This window comes from Triturus cristatus, chromosome 6 (assembly GCF_964204655.1).
Source record: "Triturus cristatus chromosome 6, aTriCri1.1, whole genome shotgun sequence".
Lineage (NCBI taxonomy): Eukaryota > Metazoa > Chordata > Amphibia > Caudata > Salamandridae > Triturus > Triturus cristatus.
The window spans coordinates 34,625,136-34,652,889 of NC_140589.1; the positions used below are offsets into that span (position 1 = coordinate 34,625,136).

At 57.1% G+C, this 27,754-nt stretch overlaps 1 protein-coding gene across 1 annotated transcript in view; it reads left to right on the forward strand.

Moving 5' to 3' along the window:
- Positions 1 to 27,754, forward strand: part of LOC146813699 (uncharacterized) — a 616,738-nt gene that overhangs the window by 458,164 nt on the left and 130,820 nt on the right. The window contains exon 15 of the mRNA XM_085610187.1: positions 2,885 to 2,968. Coding sequence (XP_085466313.1) covers positions 2,885 to 2,968 — 84 coding nt within the window. The remainder of the gene's footprint in view (positions 1 to 2,884; positions 2,969 to 27,754) is intronic.

The following is a 27,754-nucleotide window of genomic DNA, read 5'->3' on the forward strand; positions in this document are numbered from 1 at the left end:
CAAACCTTGCTCCGTTCCCTGCAGCACCCATGCACCGTTCCCTGCAGTACCACACTCTCATTCCCTGCAGCACCCATGCACCGTTCCCTGCAGTACCACACTCTCATTCCCTGCAGCACCCATGCACCGTTCCCTGCAGTACCACACCCTCATTCCCTGCAGCACCCATGCACCGTTCACTGTAGTACCACACTCTCATTCCCTGCAGCACCCATGCACCGTTCCCTGCAGTACCACTTTCTCATTCACTGCAGAACCCATTCAACATTCCCTGCAACACTGATGCAACACCGCCTGCTTCATTCTAGGCAGCACTGCATGCACCGTTCTCCAGAGCACCTCTGTCACAAACCTTGCTCCATTCCCTGCAGCACCACCTTCCATTCCATGCGACACCCTCTCCATTCTCTGCAGCACCACCCTCTCCATTCCATGCGGTACCCATGCACCATTCCCTGCAGCACCCCCACCCTCTCCATTCCATGCGACACCCTCTCCATTCTCTACAGCACCACCCTCTCCATTCCATGCGGTACCCATGCACCATTCCTTGCAGCACCACTACTCTCTCCATCCCCTGCAGCACCACCCTCTCCATTCCATGCGTACCCATGCACCACTCCCTGCAGCACCACCACCCTCTTCATTCCATGCAACACCCTCTCCATTCTCTGCAGCACCACCCCCTCCATTCCATGCAACACCCTCTCCATTCTCTGCACCACCACCCTCTCCATTCCATTCGACACCCTCTCCATTCTCTACAGCACCACCCTCTCCATTCCATGCGGTACCCATGCACCATTCCTTGCAGCACCACTACTCTCTCCATCCCCTGCAGCACCACCCTCTCCATTCCATGCGGTACCCATGCACCACTCCCTGCAGCACCACCACCCCCTCCATTCCATGCAACACCCTCTCCATTCTCTGCAGCACCACCCCCTCCATTCCATGCAACACCCTCTCCATTCTCTGCAGCACCACCTTCTCCATTCCATGCGACACCCTCTCCATTCTCTGCAGTACCACCCTCTCCATTCCCTGCAGCACCAACACTCTCTCCATTCCCTTCAACACCCTCTCCATTCTCTGCAGTACCACCCTCTCCATTCAGTGCAGCACCAACACTCTCTCCATTCCCTGCAACACCCTCTCCATTCTCTGCAGCACCACCCTCTCCATTCCATGCAACACCCTCTCCATTCCCTTCAACACCCTCTCCATTCCCTGCAGCACCAACACTCTCTCCATTCCCTTCAACACCCTCTCCATTCTCTGCAGTACCACCCTCACCATTCCCTGCAGCACCAACACTCTCTCCATTCCCTGCAACTCCCTCTCCATTCCCTGCAGCACCATCACCCTCTCCATTCCCTGCAGCACCACCACTCTCTCCATCCCTGCAGCCCCCATGCGCCGTTCCCTGCAGCACCCATACGCTGTCCTTGCAGCACCACCCTCTCCATCCCTGCAGCCCCCATGCACCGTTCCCTGCAGCACCACCACATTCTCTGTTCCCTTCACCACCTTCTTCTCTATTTCCTGCTGCACCTCCGATTCCATTCGCTGCAACACCACTTGCTCCATTCTAGGCAGCACTGCATGCACCATTCTAAAGACCACCTCTGTGACAAACCTTGCTCCGTTCCCTGCAGCACCCATGCACCGTTCCCTGCAGTACCACACTCTCATTCCCTGCAGCACCCATGCACCGTTCCCTGCAGTACCACACTCTCATTCCCTGCAGCACCCATGCACCGTTCCCTGCAGTACCACACTCTCATTCCCTGCAGCACCCATGCCCCGTTCCTGCAGCACTCATGCCCCGTTCCTGCAGCACCCATGCCCCGTTCCTGCAGCACCCATGCGCCATCCCTGCAGCACCCATGCCCCATTCCTGCAGCATCCCATGCCCCGTTCCTGCAGCACCCATGCCCCGTCCCTGCAGCACCCATGCCCCGTTCCTGCAGCACCCATGCCCCATCCCTGCAGCACCCATGCCCCGTTCCTGCAGCACCCATGCCCCGTTCCTGCAGCACCCATGCCCCGTCCCTGCAGCACCCATGCCCCGTTCCTGCAGCACCCATGCCCCGTTCCTGCAGCACCCATGCACCGTCCCTGCAGCACCCATGCCCCGTTCCTGCAGCAGGCATGCACCGTCCCTGCACCACCACCCTCCTCTCCACTCTCTGCAGCACCCATGCCCCGTTCCTGCAGCACCCATGCCCCGTTCCTGCAGCACCCCTGCAATGCTCCCTTCTCCATCACCTGCAGCGCCCTTAAACTGTGCTCCATACAATCGGAGGAGCTGGTTGCCCCCCACAGACAGCCTGACAGACACACTACACTGCCTTTGTAAGATGGACGTCTTGAGGGCTGGGGGAGAGTCAGCAGGGCGGGCTCCGCTCACAGTTTCATTACATATCACTCATTGTGCATTTCTTATTCTCGGCGTTTGTAGCTCTTTAAATGCAGGAGTTAACCGGGTTTTCTTGTGGAGGGTAAAGTTACTGTATATGTGTCTCAGATGGAGTTGTAATGTAGGTTGTCTTGAAGGTACAGTTTAAAATTAAAATAAATAGCACACAAAAAAACATGCTGGTCGCAGATTTTGTAATCGATGTACTGGGTTTGAAATCCACCCACTGGCCGGTGGATTACTGATGCTCAGAGGTCTCTACAGCAAGTGCACTAACCTTCCGAGCTGGATCTCTAGTAGAATTCGAGATTTAGCATTGGGTTTTCGTCCACGTGCTGAGTTTTCTTCCTGGGTTTAGAAAGGGACGCCCTGACCTCAAGATCCCCCCGAGATCCGTGCAGCAGGCGCGCAGCCCACTGAGCTGCCTTGCTACAATAACACCCGCTGTGCCCTCTCTTGCAGGTGCTGTGTGCCAGCCTCCTACTTCACACCCGAAGAAGATGTGGAGGGCGGTGAGGGCAGAGGGGGGAGGCGGAGAACTGACAGGTATGTACACCAGGGGGCGCGGTGGGGGAGTGGGGGCTGACAAGTATGTACAGCAGGGGGCGCAGCACAGGGGGTGGGGGCTGACAGGTATGTACAGCAGGGGGCACGGCTGGAGAGGGGGGCTGACAGGCATGTACAGCACGGGGCGCAGCGGGGGAGAGGGCTGACAGGTATGTCCACCAGGGGGCGCAGCGGGGAGGGTGGGGGGTGACAGGTATGTACAGCAGGCGGCGCAGCACAGGGAGCTGACAGGTATGAACAGCAGGGGGCACATCGGGGCTGACAGGTATGTACAGCGGGGGGAGGAGGCGCAGCGGGGGGAGTCTGACAGGTATGTACAGCAGGGGGCGCGGCGCGGAAGGGGGCTGTACAGCAGGGGGCTGTACAGCAGGGGGCGCACCGCAGGGGGCTGACAGGTATGAACAGCAGGGGGCGCAGCGGGGGGGGGGGCCTGACAGGTATGTAGAGCAGGGGGCGCAGGGGGGTGACAGGTATGTACAGGGGGGCACAGCCGGGGGGGGGCTGATAGGTATGTACAGCAGGGGGCGTAGGGGGGGGGGCTGACAGGTATGTACAGAACAGCAGGGAGCGCAGCGGGTGGGTGACAGGTATATACAGCGGGGCGGCAGGGGGGGCGCAGCCGGGGGTGGGGGTTTACGTATGTACAGCAGAGGGCGTGGGGGGGCTGACAGGTATGTACGGGGGCGCGCAGACGTGGGTCTGACAGGTTTGTACAGGAGGCGGCGCAGGAGGGGTGACAGGTATGTACGGGGGGCGCCGCCGGGGGGGGGGTCTAACAGGTATGTACAGCGGGGGGCGTAGGGGGGGGCTGACAGGTATGTACAGCACGGGGCGCAGCGGGCTGGTGACAGGTATTGTTGGACAGGCCACACGAAGGGCTTGCTCCCTCCCCGCACGACAGGGCCCGAGCTCCGGCCCACCAGGCATAACCCACGAAAAGCACCTGTACCCCGTCTCCCGACGGATCTTCTGCCCTCGGACCTCTACTCATCACGGGGCCCAGCCCCACCGGCTCCCCCGGCCGGTTCAAGCCGCCATCTTGGGCCCTGCACCACGAGGCCGCGTGGCCTCGCCCCGACCCTAACCCCGGGCCTGGCCGGCCCCGACATCCCGGCACCACCATCCACCCGGGAGGTGAGCGGACCACTTGGCAGGTCAATGGGAGGACGAAGTGTCAAGAGCTCTTCCCCCGCCAGGTGCCGATCGCCTCCAGCTCCCCCAGGCGCTGGCTCCACCCCCTGCTGGGTGTCTGGACACCTTCATCCCGGGCCCTCCGACCTCCAAGTGCGAGGGTCCGGACATCAAAGGGCGCCTGCCCTATAACTGGGGCAACTCCGGAGCAGGAAGGCAGTTGTATCCTGGAGTCGAGAGACACCGAGAGAACTCAGCCTTGACGGACTACTGGCGCTGCCGTAGCCCGCTCTTGTGAACCATCGTCCTGCCTGCTGGCGCTGCCGCGGCCTTCTACAACATCCATCCTAGTCGGGACCTGCTGGCGCTGCCGCGGCCCGTTGTAACGACCATCCTCACCGGGACCTGCTGGCGCTGCCGCGGACCGTACATCGACCATCTTTCCGGGACCTGCTGGTGCTACCGCGGCCCGTTGTAACGACCATCCTCACCGGGACCTGCTGGCGCTGCCGCGGACCGTACATCGACCATCTTTCCGGGACCTGCTGGTGCTACCGCGGACCGTGTACCGACCATCTCCACCGGGACCTGCTGGCGCTGCCGCGGCCCGTACCAACTAAGCTCGAGGATTGTGAGCTAACCATCATCTCATCCAAACTACCTGACTGGTAGACAGACTGTCCCGCTACCCCTTACCCTGCTTTGAGAGACTTGAATCGAGGGGACCCCTGAGTCCAGACCTCCTTGTACCATTCAACCGTACCCTAAGAAGTGCTTATAAAGAACCCTGAACCTTATCCGTGTGTGGTATCTGTCTGTGGGGGGGAAGTTACTTGTCTGTACGATCGCTGGAGACGGCTCTCCCCGGAGACCTCTCCTCCTGACCCCGGCCGACCCTTCCGGTCCGTCTACCCTTTCTAACATTGGTGGCCAGCGGCGCGATCCGAATCAACGCGTAATCGTACAGAGAGTAGCTCACCCCACGACAAAAACACGATGTCAGCCAAAGATAGCAACTCCACCGAGAAATTCCAAATGGATAAATTAGAAGAATACAACCACCGCGAACTGAGACAATTCTGCATAGAACTTGGCATTGCTACCACCGGCCTGAGTACCAAAGATGATCTAAAGCACGCCCTAGAGTCGTGGACAGAAACTGGGGTCGCCGGACCCTCCGACCAAAGCAGCATCACACCAGAGGGGAACGCCACGGCTCCCGAGGAGCGGGGAACGGGCCTCTCGCAGGAGGAGGTCCGAGAAAGAGAAAGAACCAGATTGCACGAGTTGGAAATGGCACGACTCAAGATGGATGGGGAACTCAAGTTAGCCGAGCAGAAACTCAACCTCGAGCACATGCGGCTCCGAGATGAACGAGAAGAGAAGCAGAGACAGAGAGAGCTGGAGGAGAAAAAAATAACGCTCGAGCACGAGCGCAAACTGGCGGAAATAGAACTCCGGAAACAGAATAAGGAACTGGGGGTGCCTGAGCGACCACACACCCCGGGGCCAATCGAGAAAAAAGTCCACATCCCCAAGGATGTTGTCCGCGAGTATGTCCGAGAAGACGACATACAACAGTGGTTTAAAGCCTACGAGATCGCCATGACCTCCCACCGGATCGACCGGAGTGATTGGGGAGCCGGACTTTGGGGGAGGTTTATCAACGAGGGTCGCGATGCCCTACTGCAGCTCCCAGATCACCAAATGTCGTCCTACGACCACATGAAGGCTGCCCTCCTCACCCGCTACGGCCTCACACCCGAGATGTACCGCCAGAGGTTCAGAGATTGCACCCGGATCCCAGGTACAACTTGGGTAGAATACATGAACTATTTCAGCCGTGCCTTCGAGGGTTGGATAAAGGGGAGCCAGGTCACCACCTACGAACAACTCTTTAACCTGATGGTATGGGAGCACCTGTCGAACAACTGCTTCGTCGAGCTCAGGCAGCACCTCCTCGACAGTAAGCTGACTGACCCCCGGCAGCTCGCCGCCGAAGCTGACCGATGGGAAAGCACCCGAGTGGGCCGGAGGGGGCCACACGAACAGAACAGAAACAACCAAGGCCAGCACCGTCCTCGGGGAGGAGGAGGGGGCCAGGGGCGAGGGAGAGACGCCTTGCCCGCAACACCCGTGGCCAGCACCCCGGCTCCGGCCGGTCGGGGCAACCCCCCGTGGCGTCCTGGGGTCCGAGCCAACGTCACGTGCCACCGATGCCAGCGAGTCGGCCACTACGCCAATGACCCGAGCTGCCCGCAGAACCAAACACCCAAGCCCCGCCAGGTAGCTGCCGCCGCCCTGGGGGAAGAGCGATCATTGGAGGAACCAGAGGAGTATGAGCCGGCCCAGCAAGAGTGGGAACCGGCCGCCATGGTCCTGGCGTGCTTAGGGGGGAGAGACATGGTCCCGCGGGCTCCCCTACCCGCTAACACCAGGAAATACGGTCAGTGGGTGACCATTAATGGACAGCGAGCCGAGGCCTTGCGTGACACAGGCGCCAGTGTGACGGCCGTCCGCTGTCACCTGGTGAAGCCCGAGCAGATCCTGCCGAACATTCTCTGCCCCGTCCGCTCGGCAGACAACTCTGAGAGTATGTGTCAAATGGCCTGCGTCCCATTCGAATGGGGAGGGGTCTCCGGCCTGTTGAAGGTGACGGTCCGGGACGATGCCCCCGTGGACTGCCTCCTGGGGAATGACCTCGAGAGTTCCCCGTGGGCCACCGTTGAGAGAAGAGAGCACCTGGGGATGCTGGGCCTCCCGGACTGGGCCTGCATAACCACCCGGTCCATGGCCGCCCGTGCCGTCCCTCGATCAGAAGAACCAGAATGGCCAGCACCTCCGCCCCCAGTCGCCCCAGTAGAAGACAACGACGAGGCCAGCCTCCCAGACCCGACGACCGAAGGGGACGCGCAACCCCAGGACCTTCCTGACCTGGCTCAGTGGCGTCAAGAAGGGGGGCCCACCCAAGAACAGTTCCGCCAGGAACAAAAGACCTGTCCCTCCCTCGAGGGACTCCGCCAACAAGCCAGCGCCTAGAACGCAGGGGACTCCACCGGAACTCACTGGGTCTACTGGGATAACAACCTGCTATACAGCGAGCAAAGAATCGCCGAGCTGGGGGCCGGTCGAGTACTGGTGGTACCTCTCCGCTTCAGAGACTTTCTGCTCAACCTGGCCCACGATGTCCCCCTGGCTGGACACCTGGGCCAGGAGAAAACGTACAGCCGCCTAGTGACCCACTTTTTCTGGCCGAAAATGAGGAACGACGTCCTGAACCACTGCCGATCTTGCCCCACATGCCAAGCCAGCGGGAAGAGTGGTCGGAAGCTGAAAGCCCCTCTGCAACCCTTCCCTGTGGTCACCACCCCGTTCGAGAGGGTGGGGATAGACATCGTGGGGCCTCTGGACCCCCGCACGGCACAAGGACACAGGTTCATCTTAGTACTGGTGGACCATGCCACCCGCTACCCCGAGGCGGTGCCCCTACGGACCGTGACAGCTCCGGTGGTTGGCCGGGCCCTAATGGGGATCTTCTCCCGGGTAGGCTTCCCCCGAGAAGTCGTCAGCGACCGAGGCACGAACTTTATATCCAAATACATGAAGTCCCTCTGGCAACAATGCGGGGTCACCTACAGATTCACGACCCCCTATCACCCCCAAGGGAACGGACTAGTGGAGCGTTTTAACCGCACCCCCAAGGGGATGATTGGGGGATTGGAAGAGCCCCTCCGTCGCCAGTGGGATGTACTACTCCCGTGCCTCCTCTTCGCTTACCGAGAAGTTCCCCAGAAGTCCCTCGGTTTTAGCCCTTTCGAACTCCTGTACGGGCACCCTGTGCGAGGGCCCCTCAGCCTAGTAAAAGAAGGTTGGGAGATGGCCCCCCTAAAGACCCCTCCAGACGTCTTCAAATACCTCCTGGCCCTACGCAATCAGACCCGGCGCTTCAGAGAGATGGCCAAGGCGAACCTCGAGGCCAGCCAGGAGGACATGAAGAAGTGGTATGATCACAATGCCTCCTCCGTTGAGTTCGAGCCTGGACAACAAGTATGGGTGATGTCCCCCACAGAACCATGTGCCTTGCAAGATAAGTGGACGGGGCCCTTCAAAGTGGTCGAGCGCAAAAGCCCCGTCACTTACCTCATCGACCTGGGGACCTCCCGGAACCCCCTTCGGGTCCTCCACACCAACCGACTCAAACCACACTTTGTGCGCTCAGAACTCAGCCTCCTGATGGCTACGGACAGTGGGGCAGAGGAAGACTCCGAACCCCTCCCGGATCTTCTGAAGACTCAGGAGAATGACGGCTCCGTGGACGGGGTCCGGCTCTCTGACGCCCTCACTTCGGAGCAACGCCAGGGCTGCCGGAACCTCCTGCTGCAGTTCGCTACCCTGTTCTCCCTCACCCCCGGGGTCACCCCTTGGTGTTTGCACGACATGGACACCGGGGACAGTCCCCCTGTCCGACACCGGGCCTACCGCGTACCAGATCGGGTACGGGCCTGCATACAGGAGGAGGTGGCCAAGATGCTCACAATCGGGGTCATCGAGCCCTCGGACAGTCCCTGGGCCAGTCCGGTTGTATTGGTCCCCAAAGCCGCTGCCCCCGGCACCGCACCTGAACTGAGATTCTGCGTCGACTACCGGGGCTTGAACGCTGTCACCCGGACCGACGCTCATCCGATTCCCCGAGCAGACGAGCTGATCGACCGGCTGGGGGCCGCCCGCTACCTCAGTATTGTTGGACAGGCCTCACAGACGGCTTGCTCCCTCCCCGCTCGACAGGGCCCGAACTCCGGCCCACCGGGCATATCCCCGCAACAAGCACCTGTACTCTGTCTCCCGACGGACCCTCTGCCCTCGGACCCCTACTCATCACGGGGTCCAGCCCCACCGGCTTTCCCGGCCGGGTCAAGCCGCCATCTTGGGCCCTGCACCACGCGGCCGCATGGCCTCCCCTCGACCCTAACCCCGGGCCTGGCCGGCCCCGACATCCCGGCACCACCATCCACCCAGGAGGTGAGCGGACCACTTGGCAGGTCAATGGGAGAACGAAGTGTCAAGGGCTCTCCCCCGCCAGGTGCCGATCGCCCCCAGCTCCCCCAGGCACTGGCTCCACCCCCTGCTGGGTGTCTGGACACCTTCATCCCGGACCCTCCGACCTCCAAGTGCGAGGGTCCGGACATCAAAGGGCACCAGCCCTATAACTGAGGCAGCTCCGGAGCAGGAAGGCAGTTGTATCCTGGAGTCGAGAGACACCGAGTGAACTCAACCCTGACGGTCTACTGGCGCTGCCGTAGCCCGCTCTTGTGAACCATCGTCCTGCCTGCTGGCGCTGCCGCGGCCTTCTGCAACCTTCATCTTCCTGGGACCTGCTGGCGCTGCCGCGGCCCGTTGTAACGACCATCCTCACCGGGACCTGCTGGCGCTGCCGCGGCCTTCTGCAACAGTCATCTTCCTGGGACCTGCTGGCGCTGCCGCGGCCCGTTGTAACGACCATCCTCACCGGGACCTGCTGGCGCTGCCGCGGACCGTATATCTTCCGGGGGCCTGCTGGCGCTGCCGCGGCCCGTTGTATCGACCATCCACACCGGGACCTGCTGGCGCTGCCGCGGCCCATACCACCTAACCACCAAGCTCGAGGATTGTGAGCTCATCATCATCTCATCCGAACTACCTGATTGGTAAATAGACTGTCCCGCTACCCCCTTCCCTACCTTGCGAGACTCTAATCGAGGGGACCCCTGAGTCCAGACCTCCTTGTACCATTTAACCGTACCTTAAATAAGTGCTTATAAAGAACACTGAACCTTATCCGTGTGTGATATCTGTCTGTGGGGGGGAAGTTACTCGTCTGTACGATCGCTGGAGACGGCTCTCCCCGGAGACCTCTCCTCCTGACCCCGGCCGACCCTCCCGGTCCATCTACCTTTTCTAACAAGTATCTTCGACCTAACAGCGGGCTACTGGCAGATCGGCCTCACACCCAGGGCTCAGGAACGGTCAGCCTTCTCTACCCCCGATGGCCACTACCAATTCAAGGTCATGCCCTTCGGCATGAAGAATGCCCCCGCCACGTTTCAACGCCTCGTGAACCAGGTCTTGGCGGGGCTCGAAGAGTTCAGCGCTGCCTACCTGGACGATATCGCTGTATACAGCCGCCACTGGTCCGACCACCTCCGTCACCTCCAAGAGGTCCTACAAGCCCTCCAGCAGGCCGGCCTCACCATTAAGGCCGGCAAGTGCCAAATTGGCCAAGGGTCTGTGACCTACCTTGGGCACCAAGTGGGAAGCGGACTGGTGGCCCCACTACAACTTAAGATTGCGGCCATCCAGTCCTGGCTGCCCCCCGTCACCCAGACCGAGGTCCGAGCCTTCTTGGGGCTCACCGGCTACTACCGGCGGTTCGTGAAGGACTACGGCAGCATCGTGGGGCCCCTCACGGGTCTCACGTCCAAGAACCAACCGAAGCGGATTAACTGGACCCCCGATTGTCAAGCGGCCTTCGAGAAGCTGAAGGCCGCCCTGTGCACCGCCCCTGTGCTCCAGGCCCCCGATTACAGTCGGGAATTCGTGGTACAGACCGACGCCTCCGACCACGGCATCGGAGCCGTCCTTTCTCAGTTAAACCCCGAAGGTCATGACCAGCCGGTGGCCTTCATCAGTCGACGTCTCCTGGCCCGAGAACAGCGCTGGAGCACCATCGCGAGGGAGGCCTTCACAGTGGTGTGGGCCCTCAAAAAGCTCCGGCCCTATCTCTTCGGTACCCACTTCCGGGTACAAACCGACCATCGACCCCTGCAGTGGCTGATGCAGATGCGGGGGGAGAACCCAAAACTCTTGCGCTGGTCCATTTCCCTGCAGGGAATGGACTTCACTGTGGAGCACCGACCAGGCCAAGACCACGCCAACGCGGATGGCCTGTCCCGCTTTTTCCGCCTCGACGAAGAGAGTCCCTGTTAGAAAAGGTAGACGGACCGGGAGGGCCGGCCGGGGTCAGGGGGAGAGGTCTCCGGGGAGAGCCGTCTCCAGCGATCGTACAGACAAGTAACTTCCCCCCCACAGACAGGTATCACACACGGATAAGGTTCAGTGTTCTTTATAAGCACTTATTTAAGATACGGTGGAATGGTACAAGGAGGTCTGGACTCAGGGGTCCCCTCGATTAGAGTCTCGCAAGGTAGGGAAGGGGGTAGCGTGACAGTCTATTTACCAATCAGGTAGTTCGGATGAGATGATGACGAGCTCACAATCCTCGAGCTTGGTGGTTAGGTGGTACGGACCGCGGCAGCGCCAGCAGGTCCCGGTGCGGGTGGTCGATACAACGGGCCGCGGCAGCGCCAGCAGGTCCCCGGAAGATGTACGGTCCGCGGCAGCGCCAGCAGGTCCCGGTGCGGATGGTCGTTACAACGGGCCGCGGCAGCGCCAGCAGGTCCCAGGAAAATGAAGGTTGCAGAAGGCCGCGGCAGCGCCAGCAGGTCCCGGTGAGGATGGTCGTTACAACGGGCCGCGGCAGCGCCAGCAGGTCCCAGGAAGATGAAGGTTGCAGAAGGCCGCGGCAGCGCCAGCAGGCAGGACGATGGTTCACAAGAGCGGCTACGGCAGCGCCAGTAGACCGTCAAGGTTGAGTTCACTCGGTGTCTCTCGACTCCAGGATACAACTGCCTTCCTGCTCCGGAGCTGCCTCAGTTATAGGGCTGGTGCCCTTTGATGTCCGGACCCTCGCACTGGGAGGTCGGAGGGTCCGGGATGAAGGTGTCCAGACACCCAGCAGGGGGTGGAGCCAGTGCCTGGGGGAGCTGGGGGCGATCGGCACCTGGCGGGGGAGAGTCCTTGATACTTCGTTCTCCCATTGACCTGCCAAGTGGTCCGCTCACCTCCTGGGTGGATGGTGGTGCCGGGATGTCGGGGCCGGCCAGGCCCGGGGTTAGGGTCGAGGTGAGGCCATGCGGCCGCGTGGTGCCGGGCCCAAGAGGGCGGCTTGACTCGGCCGGGGAAGCCGGTGGGGCTGGGCCCCGTGATGAGTAGGGGTCCGAGGGCAGAGGGTCCGTCGGGAGACGGAGTACGGGTGCTTGTCGCGGGGATATGCCAGGTGGGCCGGAGTTCGGGCCCTGTCGTGCGGGGGGGGAGCAAGCCGTCTGTGAGGCCTGTCCAACATGCGTCCCCCCCAGCTGAAGGCGGGGAGAGTCACCCATCTCCTTGGGGACTCTCTTCGTCGAGGCGGAAAAAGCGGGACAGGCCATCCGCGTTGGCGTGGTCTTAGCCTGGTCGGTGCTCCACGGTGAAGTCCATTCCCTGCAGGGAAATGGACCAGCGCAAGAGTTTCGGGTTCTCCCCCCGCATCTGCATCAGCCATTGCAGGGGTCGATGGTCGGTTTGTACCCGGAAGTGGGTACCGAAGAGATAGGGTCGGAGCTTTTTGAGGGCCCACACTACTGCAAATGCCTCCCTCTCGATGGTGCTCCAACGCTGCTCTCGGGCCAGGAGACGTCGACTGATGAAGGCCACCGGCTGGTCATGACCTTCGGGGTTCAACTGAGAGAGGACGGCTCCGATGCCGTGGTCGGAGGCGTCGGTCTGCACCACAAATTCCCGACTGTAATCGGGGGCCTGGAGCACAGGGGCGGTGCACAGGGCGGCCTTCAGCTCCTCGAAGGCCGCTTGACAATCAGGAGTCCAATTGACCCGCTTCGGTTGGTTCTTGGATGTGAGACCCGTGAGGGGCCCCACGATGCTGCCGTAGTCCTTCACGAACCGCCGGTAGTAGCCGGTGAGCCCCAAGAAGGCTCGGACCTCGGTCTGGGTGACGGGGGGCAGCCAGGACTGGATGGCCGCAATCTTAAGTTGTAGTGGGGCCACCAGTCCGCTTCCCACTTGGTGCCCAAGGTAGGTCACAGACCCTTGGCCAATTTGGCACTTGCCGGCCTTAATGGTGAGGCCGGCCTGCTGGAGGGCTTGTAGGACCTCTTGGAGGTGACGGAGGTGGTCGGACCAGTGGCGGCTGTATACAGCGATATCGTCCAGGTAGGCAGCGCTGAATTCTTCGAGCCCCGCCAAGACCTGGTTCACAAGGCGTTGGAACGTGGCGGGGGCATTCTTCATGCCAAAGGGCATGACCTTAAATTGATAGTGGCCATCGGGGGTGGAGAAGGCTGACCGTTCCTGAGCCCTGGGGGTGAGGCCGATCTGCCAGTAGCCCGCCGTTAGGTCGAAGATACTAAGGTAGCGGGCGGCCCCCAGCCGGTCGATCAGCTCGTCTGCTCGGGGGATGGGATGAGCGTCGGTCCGGGTGACGGCGTTCAAGCCCCGGTAGTCGACGCAGAATCTCAGTTCAGGTGCGGTGCCGGGGGCAGCGGCCTTGGGAACTAATACAACCGGACTGGCCCAGGGACTGTCTGAGGGCTCGATGACCCCGATCGTGAGCATCTTGGCCACTTCCTCCTGTATGCAGGCCCGTACCCGATCTGGTACGCGGTAGGCCCGGTGCCGGACAGGGGGACTGTCCCCAGTGTCTACGTCGTGCAAACACCAAGGGGTGACCCCGGGGGTGAGGGAGAACAGGGCAGCGAACTGCAGCAGGAGGTCCCGGCAGCCCTGGCGTTGCTCCGAAGTGAGGGCGTCAGAGAGCCGGACCCCGTCCACGGAGCCGTCCTTCTCCTGAGTCTTCAGGAGATCCGGGAGGGGCTCGGAGTCTTCTTCTGTACCACTGTCTGTGGCCATCAAGAGGCTTAGTTCGGAGCGCACAAAGTGTGGTTTGAGCCGGTTGGTGTGGAGGACCCGAAGGGGGTTCCGGGAGGACCCCATGTCGATGAGGTAAGTGACGGGGCTTTTACGCTCGACCACTTTGAAGGGCCCCGTCCACTTATCTTGCAGGGCACATGGTTCGGTGGGGGACATCACCCATACTTGCTGCCCAGGCTCGAATTCAACGGAGGAGGCATTGTGGTCATACCACCTCTTCATGTCCTCCTGGCTGGCCTCGAGGTTCGCCTTGGCCATCTCCCGGAAGCGCCGGGTCTGGTTTCGTAAGGCCAGGATGTATTTGAAGACGTCTGGAGGGGTCGTTAAGGGGGCCATCTCCCAACCTTCCTTGACTAGGCTGAGGGGCCCTCGCAAAGGGTGCCCGTACAGGAGTTCGAAGGGGCTAAAACCGAGGGACTTCTGGGGAACTTCCCGGTAGGCGAAGAGGAGGCACGGGAGCAGTACATCCCACTGGCGACGGAGAGGCTCTTCCAATCCCCCAATCATCCCCTTGAGAGTGCGGTTAAAACGCTCCACTAGTCCGTTCCCTTGGGGGTGATAGGGGGTCGTGAATCTGTAGGTGACCCCGCATTGTTGCCAGAGGGACTTCATGTATTTAGATATGAAATTCGTACCTCGGTCGCTGACGACTTCTCGGGGGAAGCCTACCCGGGAGAAGATCCCCATCAGGGCCCGGCCAACCACCGGAGCTGTCACTGTCCGTAGGGGCACCGCCTCGGGGTAGCGGGTGGCATGGTCCACTAGTACCAAGATGAACCTGTGTCCTTGTGCCGTGCGGGGGTCCAGAGGCCCCACAATGTCTATCCCCACCCTCTCGAACAGGGTGGTGACCACCGGGAAGGGTTGCAGAGGGGCCTTCAGCTTCCGACCACTCTTCCCGCTGGCTTGGCATGTGGGGCAAGATCGGCAGTGGTTCAGGACGTCATTCCTCATTTTCGGCCAGAAAAAGTGGGTCACCAGGCGACTGTACGTTTTGTCCTGGCCCAGGTGTCCAGCCAGGGGGACATCGTGGGCCAGGTGGAGCAGAAAGTCTCGGAAGCGGAGCGGTACCACCAGAACTCGACCGGCCCCCAGCTCGGCGATTCTTTGCTCGCTGTAGAGCAGGTCGTTATCCCAGTAGACCCAGTGGGTTCCGGTGGTGTCCCCGGCGTTTTGGGTACTGGCTTGTTGGCGGAGTCCCTCGAGGGAGGGACAGGTCTTTTGTTCCTGGCGGAACTGTTCTTGGGTGGGCCCCCCTTCTTGACGCCACTGGGCCAGATCCGGAAGGTCCTGGGGTTGCGCTTCTTCCTCGGTAGTCGGGTCCGGGAGGTCGGACTCGCCGTTGTCCTCTACGGGGGCAACCGGGGGCGGAGGTGCTGGCCATTCGGTTTCTTCTGATCGGGGGGCGGCCCGGGCGGCCATGGATCGGGTGGTTATGCAGGCCCAGTCCGGGAGGCCCAGCATCCCCAGGTGCTCTCTTTTCTCGACGGTGGCCCACGGGGAACTCTCGAGGTCATTCCCCAGGAGGCAGTCCACGGGGGCATCGTCCCGGACCGTCACCTTCAGTAGGCCGGAGACCCCTCCCCATTCAAACGGGACGCAGGCCATCTTACACATACTCTCAGAGTTATCTGCCGAGCGGACGGGGCAGAGAATGTTCGGCAGGATCTGCTCGGGCTTCACCAGATGACAGCGGACGGCCGTCACGCTGGCGCCGGTGTCACGCAAGGCCTCGGCTCTCTGTCCATTAATGGTCACCCACTGACCGTATTTTCTGGTGTTGGCGGGTAGGGGAGCCCGCGGAACCATGTCTCTTCCCCCTAAGCACGCCAGGACCATGGCGGCCGGTTCCCACCCTTGCTGGGCCGGCTCGTACTCTTCGGGTCCCTCCGATGATTGCTCTTCCCCTAGGGCAGCGGCAGCTACCTGGCGGGGCTTGGGTGTTTGGTTTAGCGGGCAGTTCGGGTCATTGGCGTAGTGGCCGAGTCGCTGGCATCGGTGGCACGTGACGTTGGCTCGGTAACCAGGCCGCAACGGGGGGTTGCCCCGGCCGGCCGGAGGCGGGGTGCTGGCCACGGGTGTTGCTGGTAAGGCGTCTCTCCCTCGCCCCTGGCCCCCTCCTCCTCCCCGAGGACGGTGCTGGCCTTGGTTGCTTCTGTTCTGGTCGTGTGGCCCTCTCCGGCCCACTCGGGTGCTTTCCCACCGGTCAGCTTCGGCGGCGAGCTGCCGGGGGTCAGTCAGCTTACTGTCGAGTAGGTGCTGCCTGAGCTCGACGAAACAGTTGTTTGACAGGTGCTCCCATACCATAAGGTTGAAGAGTTGTTCGTAGGTGGTGACCTGACTTCCCTTGATCCAACCCTCGAAGGCCCGGCTGAAATAGTTCACGTATTCTACCCAAGTTGTACCTGGGATCCGGGTGCAATCTCTGAACCTCTGGCGGTACATCTCGGGCGTGAGGCCGTAGCGGGTGAGGAGGGCAGCCTTCATGTGGTCGTAGGACGACATTTGGTGATCGGGGAGCTGCAGCAGGGCATCGCGACCCTCGTTGATAAATCTCCCCCAAAGTCCGGCTCCCCAATCACTCCGGTCGATCCGGTGGGAGGTCATTGCGATCTCATAGGCTTTAAACCACTGTTGTATGTCGTCTTCTCGGACATATTCGCGGACAACATCCTTGGGGATGTGAACTTTTTTCTCACTTGGCCCCGGGGTGTGTGGTCGCTCAGGCACCCCCAGTTCCTTATTCTGTTTGCGCAGTTCTATTTCCGCTAGTCGGCGCTCGTGCTCGAGCGTTATTTTCTTCTCTTCCAGCTCTCTCTGTCTCTGCTTTTCTTCTCGTTCCTCTCGAAGCCGCATATGCTCGAGGTTGAGTTTCTGTTCAGCTAACTTGAGTTCCCCATCCATCTTGAGTCGTGCCATCTCCAACTCGTGTAATCTGACTCTGTCTCTTTCTTGGATCTCCTCTTGCGAGAGGCCCGTTCCCCGCTCCTCGGGAGCCGTGGCGTTCCCTTCTGGTGTGCTGCTGTTTTGGTCTGGTGTGACGCTGCTTTGGTCGGAGGGCCCTGTGACCCCAGTTTCTGTCCATAACTCAAGAGCGCGCTTTAGATCATCCTTGGTACTCAGGCCGGTGGTAGCAATGCCAAGTTCTATGCAAAATTGTCTCAGTTCGCGGTGGTTGTATTCTTCTAATTTCTCCATTTGGAATTTCTCGGTGGAGCTGCTATCTTTGGTCGACATCGTGCTTATGTCGTGGGGTGAGCTACTCACTGTACGATTACGCGTTGATTCGGATCCCGCCGCTGGCCACCAATGTTAGAAAAGGTAGACGGACCGGGAGGGCCGGCCGGGGTCAGGGGGAGAGGTCTCCGGGGAGAGCCGTCTCCAGCGATCGTACAGACAAGTAACTTCCCCCCCACAGACAGGTATCACACACGGATAAGGTTCAGTGTTCTTTAGAAGCACTTATTTAAGATACGGTGGAATGGTACAAGGAGGTCTGGACTCAGGGGTCCCCTCGATTAGAGTCTCGCAAGGTAGGGAAGGGGGTAGCGTGACAGTCTATTTACCAATCAGGTAGTTCGGATGAGATGATGACGAGCTCACAATCCTCGAGCTTGGTGGTTAGGTGGTACGGACCGCGGCAGCGCCAGCAGGTCCCGGTGCGGGTGGTCGATACAACGGGCCGCGGCAGCGCCAGCAGGTCCCCGGAAGATGTACGGTCCGCGGCAGCGCCAGCAGGTCCCGGTGCGGATGGTCGTTACAACAGGCCGCGGCAGCGCCAGCAGGTCCCAGGAAAATGAAGGTTGCAGAAGGCCGCGGCAGCGCCAGCAGGTCCCGGTGAGGATGGTCGTTACAACGGGCCGCGGCAGCGCCAGCAGGTCCCAGGAAGATGAAGGTTGCAGAAGGCCGCGGCAGCGCCAGCAGGCAGGACGATGGTTCACAAGAGCGGCTACGGCAGCGCCAGTAGACCGTCAAGGTTGAGTTCACTCGGTGTCTCTCGACTCCAGGATACAACTGCCTTCCTGCTCCGGAGCTGCCTCAGTTATAGGGCTGGTGCCCTTTGATGTCCGGACCCTCGCACTGGGAGGTCGGAGGGTCCGGGATGAAGGTGTCCAGACACCCAGCAGGGGGTGGAGCCAGTGCCTGGGGGAGCTGGGGGCGATCGGCACCTGGCGGGGGAGAGTCCTTGATACTTCGTTCTCCCATTGACCTGCCAAGTGGTCCGCTCACCTCCCGGGTGGATGGTGGTGCCGGGATGTCGGGGCCGGCCAGGCCCGGGGTTAGGGTCGAGGTGAGGCCATGCGGCCGCGTGGTGCCGGGCCCAAGAGGGCGGCTTGACTCGGCCGGGGAAGCCGGTGGGGCTGGGCCCCGTGATGAGTAGGGGTCCGAGGGCAGAGGGTCCGTCGGGAGACGGAGTACGGGTGCTTGTCGCGGGGATATGCCAGGTGGGCCGGAGTTCGGGCCCTGTCGTGCGGGGGGGGGAGCAAGCCGTCTGTGAGGCCTGTCCAACAGTCCCCAAGGAGATGGGTGACTCTCCCCGCCTTCAGCTGGGGGGGACGCATGTTGGACAGGCCACACGAAGGGCTTGCTCCCTCCCCGCACGACAGGGCCCGAGCTCCGGCCCACCAGGCATAACCCACGAAAAGCACCTGTACCCCGTCTCCCGACGGATCTTCTGCCCTCGGACCTCTACTCATCACGGGGCCCAGCCCCACCGGCTCCCCCGGCCGGTTCAAGCCGCCATCTTGGGCCCTGCACCACGAGGCCGCGTGGCCTCGCCCCGACCCTAACCCCGGGCCTGGCCGGCCCCGACATCCCGGCACCACCATCCACCCGGGAGGTGAGCGGACCACTTGGCAGGTCAATGGGAGGACGAAGTGTCAAGAGCTCTTCCCCCGCCAGGTGCCGATCGCCTCCAGCTCCCCCAGGCGCTGGCTCCACCCCCTGCTGGGTGTCTGGACACCTTCATCCCGGGCCCTCCGACCTCCAAGTGCGAGGGTCCGGACATCAAAGGGCGCCTGCCCTATAACTGGGGCAACTCCGGAGCAGGAAGGCAGTTGTATCCTGGAGTCGAGAGACACCGAGAGAACTCAGCCTTGACGGACTACTGGCGCTGCCGTAGCCCGCTCTTGTGAACCATCGTCCTGCCTGCTGGCGCTGCCGCGGCCTTCTACAACATCCATCCTAGTCGGGACCTGCTGGCGCTGCCGCGGCCCGTTGTAACGACCATCCTCACCGGGACCTGCTGGCGCTGCCGCGGACCGTACATCGACCATCTTTCCGGGACCTGCTGGTGCTACCGCGGCCCGTTGTAACGACCATCCTCACCGGGACCTGCTGGCGCTGCCGCGGACCGTACATCGACCATCTTTCCGGGACCTGCTGGTGCTACCGCGGACCGTGTACCGACTAAGCTCGAGGATTGTGAGCTAACCATCATCTCATCCAAACTACCTGACTGGTAGACAGACTGTCCCGCTACCCCTTACCCTGCTTTGAGAGACTTGAATCGAGGGGACCCCTGAGTCCAGACCTCCTTGTACCATTCAACCGTACCCTAAGAAGTGCTTATAAAGAACCCTGAACCTTATCCGTGTGTGGTATCTGTCTGTGGGGGGGAAGTTACTTGTCTGTACGATCGCTGGAGACGGCTCTCCCCGGAGACCTCTCCTCCTGACCCCGGCCGACCCTTCCGGTCCGTCTACCCTTTCTAACAGGTATGTACAAGGGGGCGCTGGCATTGGCAGCGCAGGGGGGGGGCAGCAGGGGTTAGGGGGAGCGGAGAGCTGACAGATATGTACTGCAGGACAGGAATGGAGGCAGCGGGGGCGCAGACGGGGGGGCTGACAGGTATGTACAGCAGGGGGCGCAGCGGGCGGGGGGGGTGACAGGTTTGTACAGCAGGGGGCGCAGGAGGGGTGACAGGTATGTACGGGGGGCGCCTCTGGGAGGGGGGGGGGGGCTGACAGGTATTTAGCAACAGGGGGCGCCAGGCCTGGCATGGGTAGCACATGGGTGGGGGCAGCAGGGGCAGCTGGGCAGGAGTGAGCCTGGGGTAGTGCACGCTGTGTTTACCGTGGGGCACGTTCAGCCGCATCTGGAGAGGCCCCCCCAAAATCTTGTACATGCTGGGGGTCTGGACCCATGCCCAGAAAGCAATGTGTCCCCACAAGTCCCTGAGTGCAAAGACAGAGCCGCCGAGGGGGGCGGGGCTGTGAATAAATACATGAAAAAAGAATGGATGGGTTGATGAACGAATGCTGGGATGAGTGGACTGAATGAAAACAATTTAAAAAAGGCGGAAATAAGATAAAAAGCGGAAACTGAGTAAACACCAAAGGTGCGCTATAAAGGAGGGGCATATCTTAAGGGGGCGACGTAGTAACATGCAAACATCGAGTAGGCGAAAGAATGAATGGATGAATTAATGGAAGCAATACAAGCGCTTTAAGGGTGTGCACGTGCTACACGCGGGCGCTCCACTTCTATAAAGTTGCGGCTCCCGTAGGCCCCGGGGTCGGGGGCCCTGGACCCCTTCTTAGGGCCTCTCTCCCTCGGTGCCCTGACCCGAGGGAGGCCGCAGCTCGTCCCCATCAATAATTCAACACCGTCCTGTCTCCACTCATCGAATGACTTCTTAAAATTCCACCCCGGCCCCCTTGGCACAGAAGGGTATCGGGTTGCACGGTGAGCATTAGTCACCTGACGGGCCGCTCACGTCTTCACTTACAATCACAGCGCCTCCCTCCTTGCCTGTTTTATAACCACCCTGTGACCGTCGGCGGCTCTGTGGCACGAGGCCGCGCACACGAGATCTGCAGAGTGTCCAGTGTGGAGGAGGCGCTGGGCTCGAGACAGCTGTGTTTGGGGCAGGGGTCTTTCACGTGATAGCGTTTTATATACAACATAGTATAGCCAGGTCTGGTGGCTCAGTGGACTAATGCGTCTACTACAGGGGCCTGAGCTCGCCCTCATGGTCACAGGTTCAAATCCCGGCGGGCCTTTCATCTATTTGAGGTCGATAAAATGAGTACCGTTGGGTAACAACAAACATCTGTTATTCATCGCCAAGATACCTGTAGTGGTGAACGTGCGCTTTACAAATACTTATATTATAGTGCTTACTACTTCGGAGAGGTGCTTATCCGCTTGCGCGTGGGTGTGGTCGGGAGAGTGGGATCCGTGCACCCTCCCATGCTGGGAAGTGTTTATGTGTAGCGCCTGGTGAGCACTAGGGCGCTGTTATCGTGTTAATGGTCGCAGCTCGTATCATTGTATGAGGAAGTGTGAGAGACAGACGTGCTTTTTAGGTCTCGCCTGAGCCAGCGCTTTAGCGCTGCTCTGGCGAGACTTATAGTAAGTGAGTTTTGGAAGTGCAAACAGTGGCTTTTCAGGCCTCCAAATACAGTGCATGTGCGCCGTCCGGGCGCGCGCACCATTTGGAGGCCTGAAAGCACTAGTTTGCTTTCACTTTCGCCGTGATGTGATCGCGATCACTTTCAGCGCACCATTTGGCAGCCTGCGTGCCCGCCCCCACTTCCCCCTCCCACTCCCTCTTCGTCAGCTTCAGTGCGCGCTTGTTTTCCATTACGCCGCTGTTCTCTGCACAGTACAGCAAACATGACTCTGGAGCAGCAACCGCAGTCCAACAGGCTGTTAGGGACTTGGCTTTATTATATCAGAACAAAGCGTTTTTACGACTCTCCTAATACAGTATGCACCTCCCATCACTTCCTCCATAGGAGGATAATTCGATGTCTACTCCCGGTGTCCCACATACGAAGATTAACATCAGTATGTGCATTTCGCTACATCAGGGGACCAAGTTGCCACATCTGACATCTGACACCTTGATGGATGGTTCTTCTGTTTTTAGAAGAAAAAAAAAATTGCAGTTTTATATCGCACGAACTCGACCCCAAAGTATTGGAGGGCTTTACATGAGCAGCAGTTACGTTACACAATGACTCATTAATTGTTTTGTTAGAGCCCATGCCCAGACTCGAACTTGGCTCCCTCCCTCTGAAGACGGCAGCTCTGGACATTACGCCAGAAAAGCTCCACAAATGCCCCTCTCCTGACTCCGGGGCTTTATCTCGCCAGGCTGGACACCGCCCTGGGAGGGCAGTCTGCGGAGCTCATATCCTACAGCAGGCATGGTTTATCAGAAGACCCTGATAATTGGCAGTAATACACTCACTCGGCGACGAGCTGCCACCCGCAGCTTCTCTACCCCGTAGTCCCCTTTGAACTCCCAGATTTACATATTGAAGGTCTCATTAGCATCGGTTCACAGGACATTAGCAGGCAAAGCTTCGCTTCACCCGCTGGGGGTACACTTGAGTTTCTTAATCAAGGCTAGATTACATCTCCTCTGCCCCAGACTTTCAAACTACGGCCACACAGCTCTGGGGCGAAGAGGTGGGAGGGACTACTAGGAAGAGTAACCATTTACTTTATCAAGACCTTAGGTACTACCTTCGCTTTACAGTTCGCTACATTATATAAAAGAGCAGTAAGTAGGAGGCCTGTATGTTGGCTTCGGCGATATTTGTTTTCTGAAATACGTTCTTTCGAGATCGCTTCAAAATGTATGCCTTGGTACTTTGCAGAAGAGGTAATTGAAATATCCGCCACGTAGCAAACTTACTGACACATCTACATTGAGAGAAGGAGGTTGTGAGAATTAATTTCCATTGTAAAAGGAAAACATTGACTGGAAAAAATGAAACCTTTCTGCGAAGCTTCCTGGCTGCATTTTTGAAAAACAAGCATTGGCATAGCTAATAGGTCTTGCCTTTGGGACCTTATGAGTGTTAAGCAGGGCTTTAAGTGGGATGAAAAAACTGGGGGTCTCTCAAAGGGGAGTAGCCAATGTAATTAAGGGCGTGGCTTAAAACACTTAAGATAACAAGCATTTGCAATGCAATAGGTCTCGCAGTTACACGAGTTAAAGCTATTGGCATTGTAAATGACAATGCCAATAGGCATTGTTATTTGCAATGTCAATAACTCAAACTCGCGTAAATGCGAGACCTAATGCATTGCAAATGCTTGTTATCACTTGTGTTATGCTGGCAGCTCGGATGAACTCTTTTGGGACCCTTATTGTGTCGATACTAGTATATATTTGATGTTCTTGAGCGTGTTTCGTCTGCTGGCTTTGGCAGGAGGGCGCCTACTCTGTGTCCAGTGCGTCCGAATGAGGGGATAGGAGTGGGGAAAGAGTGAGGGGAGGAGGAGGTGGGGGGCAGAGATCTGCACAGACTGACTATGCTGCTGTTACCACCATGAGGCATCAGGTGCATACATGAGCCTCGAGGCGCTTCACTATCAGCATCTCTTGTGTCACTGTGGGATGTCAGTGCTCAGAGTGTGGGACTATCTGTAAACCTCATTGGTCAGTACCCAACTCCCATCACACAAGTATTTGTCAACTACATCGACATTAGTCAGCACTCAGCCTGCACTCACTCGGCTGTTTGCAAACCTCATTATTCAAGATTCAGCCTGCACTCACTCGGCTGTTTGCAAACCTCATTATTCAAGATTCAGCCTGCACTCACTCGGCTGTTTGCAGACCTCATTATTCAACATTCAGCCTGCACTCACTCAACTGTTTGCGAACCTCATTATTCAACACACAGCCTGCACTCACTCAGCTATTTGCAAACCTCATTAGCCATCACTCGGCCTGCACTCACTCAGCAGTTTGCAAACCTCATTGACCTACACTCAGCATGCTTTCACTCAGCTGTTTGCAAACCTCATTAATCAGCACTCAGCCTGCATGCACTAGGCTGTTTGCAAACCTCATTGGCCTACACTCAGCCTGCACTCACTCGGCTGTTTGCAGACCTCATTATTCAACATTCAGCCTGCACTCACTCGGCTGTTTGCAAACCTCATTATTCAACACTCAGCCTGCACTCACTCGGCTGTTTGCAAACCTAATTATTCAACACTCAGCCTGCCCTCACTCGGCTGTTTGCAAACCTCATTATACAACAATTAGCCTGCACTCACTCAGCTGTTTGCAAACCTCATTCTTCAACATTCAGACTGCACTCACTCAGCTGTTTGCAAACCTCATTATTCAACACACAGCCTGCAATCACTCAGCTATTTGCAAACCTCATTAGCCATCACTCACTCAGCAGTTTGCAAACCTAATTGGCCTACTCTCAGCATACCTTCACTCAGCTGTTTGCAAACCTCATTAATCAGCACTCAGCCTGCATGCACTCAGCTATTTGCAAACCTCATTAGCCATCACTCGGCCTGCACTCACTCAGCAGTTTGCAAACCTCATTGACCTACACTCAGCATGCTTTCACTCAGCTGTTTGCAAACCTCATTAATCAGCACTCAGCCTGCATGCACTAGGCTGTTTGCAAACCTCATTGGCCTACACTCAGCCTGCACTCACTCGGCTGTTTGCAGACCTCATTATTCAACATTCAGCCTGCACTCACTCGGCTGTTTGCAAACCTCATTATTCAACACTCAGCCTGCACTCACTCAGCTGTTTGCAAACCTAATTATTCAACACTCAGCCTGCCCTCACTCGGCTGTTTGCAAACCTCATTATTCAACATTCAGCCTGCACTCACTCAGCTGTTTGCGAACCTCATTCTTCAACATTCAGACTGCACTCACTCAGCTGTTTGCAAACCTCATTATTCAACACACAGCCTGCACTCACTCAGCTATTTGCAAACCTCATTAGCCATCACTCACTCAGCAGTATGCAAACCTCATTAATCAGCACTCAGCCTGCATGCACTCAGCTGTTTGCAAACCTCATTGGCCTACACTCAGCCTGCACTCACTCAGCTGTTTGAAAACCTCATAAGTCAGCACTCAGCCTGCACTCACTCAGCTGTTTTCAAACCCCAATTGGCCTATACTCAGCCTGCACTCACTCACCTGTTAGTCAGCTCTCAGCAGTGCTTAATTTGTAAAATATTAAGTCCAGGTGCTCAATTTTTTTAAGGGGCCCAACCCATTTCCCCCAGCTCCACCCACTTCCTGCACTGGCTCCACCCACTTATTATATCGGCCCCACCCACATCCTCAACTGACACTGCTGTAAGCCAGGTGTAATACCCAATCTGAATTCCAGCAAGGGAGACTTCCTCAAGTAAGTTTCCCGCCACCCCCAAGAAAATGTTGAAAAAAAGGAAAGCAAAAGGGCATTTAAAGCACAATTTTGTAATATATTACCTAGAAAAACTACTGCAACTGATGCAGCTCCTGCAACATAACACAGTGGTAAGGGTTGACTTAACTAATAACAATTTATTTCTACCCAAACAAACCCTTTTTAATAAAATTAGGATACTCAAAGACTGGGAAAAAACCATAACTTTCTAACCTGTACCATGCTGTGTGCATCTAGCGCTTTGATGGCAGTTCATAGCTCACTGTACTAGATCATGAGTGTAACGTATGAATTGCACAGTAATAAAAGGATCTCTGTGGCAAAAGCAGCATCCCACTGAGCTGGGCACTGAGCTGGGCACCTAAAATACTGTTCTGTAATCTGCATAGTACAGGTTCTTTGCAGCAGGCATATTAACCCTCTGCGCTACCTTAGATGAGTCAAAGCTGTCACTAGACAAAACTCCGCCCTCTCTCTGTCAGGTACATTAATCACCAGAGTTATCTTGCCACATTTAGTGTTGCCTGAAAACTGTTAGATATACAAAGAACTGTGCTGTGATTTTAAACCCTCTGTGCAGCTACAAATGTGCCCTCCCCCCCCACTCTTCCAGCTTTCTGATACGGCTTGGCCGGCCTGGATGTAGATCATGTATTAAGGACAGATGCAAGTCTGTGCTAAAGGGAGGTGGCACAGTCTTTGTTTTAAGGACAAGTAGCTCACTATGTGTAGCAAAGAGTCGTCTGCCACCATTTGGTGTTCTGGCAAAGAGGCACAATGTGTGCAGTAAGGACAGCTGACACTGTCTCTGCATTTGAGGAAGGTGGGTGGCCTCTGTGTTAAGGACAGGTAGCACATGCCTTTTTCCTAAGGCTCCTCTTATAACCCTCACCGTCCCAAGGTGTCTCACACGCCATCGTCCTCTGTAACCACAAGGTCCTCGGACCCCTGGCTTATCCACAGACCCAGACTTCTCTATTAGCCGCTTAACCGCGGCGGAAATTCCACCGCAGTGCGGCGCTTTGATCAAGTGGGCGGGGCCGTGTCGGCCAACGGACGTGCACAGCACTACGGAGGTAGTGCTCGCGACGACCATTGGCCGACAGAAGCAGCGAAGGGGTTAAAAGTTCATCAATTTTTTTAAACCTAACGATATTTTTTTATAACATTTTCTCGAACATTTAACGGCACGTGCACCCCCACTCTCTGACAATGCAGCTCCAGAGACCCTGTTATTCAGATATTGTTTACTTACAATTTTTAAAACAGTAAGTGCCAGGTCTCAAAGTTTTAATTAGAATAGAATGGCCAGTGCTACTGAATGCCGATGTGCAGAATGCCAAGGCTATAAACACAACACAAAGGTCCAGCACTCAAATTTCAATCAAGGTACATAGGAAATATTTAAATTCAAGTATGCATTTGTGAATCACATTTCATAAGAGCAAATAACAGTTCAGCAGAATTGTTTTCATCAGATTCTTTATTCAGAACTTCTTCCCAGCAAGCTAAAAAGACCGTAGCCAACACGTTTCATCCTCACAGACTTCTTCAGGGCTACAAATAACATATATATTTACAAAATTATTACACAATATATACATCCTTTGCAATACAAAACTTAACAAAATTGCAATTTAATCCCTATTATTTAAATGTGCTAAATTTCCACAAGATCATAACATTTTGATTTTTAACAGACTTGGTTTACAAAAAGCCACTTTTCCTCCTATAACGATTTATAATTTTTTTTTGTTATACATTTTTTTGAAAATTCTGCTGATTACAGCATTTCCTAATTAAGGTATATACAATTTGTGATCCAATTCCAATAACAAAAGTGTTTTTATTTTTTAACTCATGAGTCTTTATAAATTTGAAGTCCTGGTGGGCCAGAAGATAAGCATTTATAATGGTTTATTACTATGAGTTCATCCTATTCATATCCAGAAAGTTAGCATTTCTTACCAAAAGTTTCTTTTGCTTATCTTCTGGCCCACCAGGACTGCCATATATCGAAGATTACGTTAAGGCTCGCCCAGCATTATTTTGGCTGAGAGTTTGGAGAAATCCTGTGGCCCAACTAACCAGAGAGATAATATCAGACTGTTTGAAATGTGATAAGGGAATGAACATACCTTGGTTGGCAGCGGTACACAAAAGTTTAACCAGTGTAAATTGCGAACGACTTATTTTCAAATCCTTTAGACCTCGGCACTATTAGCAGTAAATCCCTTCAAATGGCTCTCTATGCATCCTATAGGGATGCCAGATTGGATAAAGAGCGCAAGAAAGTGTCAGTCGCTAGATATATGTGTATTGAGAACGTTTCACGTACACCTTCTAGCTATTTATTAAAACCAATTAGTAGCTGGGAAAGGGGGCTACTTTTCCGGCTGAGGACTGACACCATGAAATGTATGCTCTCCTTTCCCGCTGGGTTTACCTCTAACCTTGATCTACTGCCATGTCGATGCAATAGCCAACAGAAACAATCGATGTTGCACTTTTTATTTTTCTGCTGCTATTATTCAATACTCACTAAAAGGTTTTTACTTCCGTATTTTAAAGCCTCACTGGAGACTGACTATAAGGCTGCATATGGGAAGGTCATTGCTTTAAAAGATGATGAGCTAACCTTTCGGGTTTGCTCTTTCTTGAAGGTGGCGGTACGTACTCGTAACTCTATGTGCCCCTGCTGAATCCTTGTATTTTACCTTGATATTTTA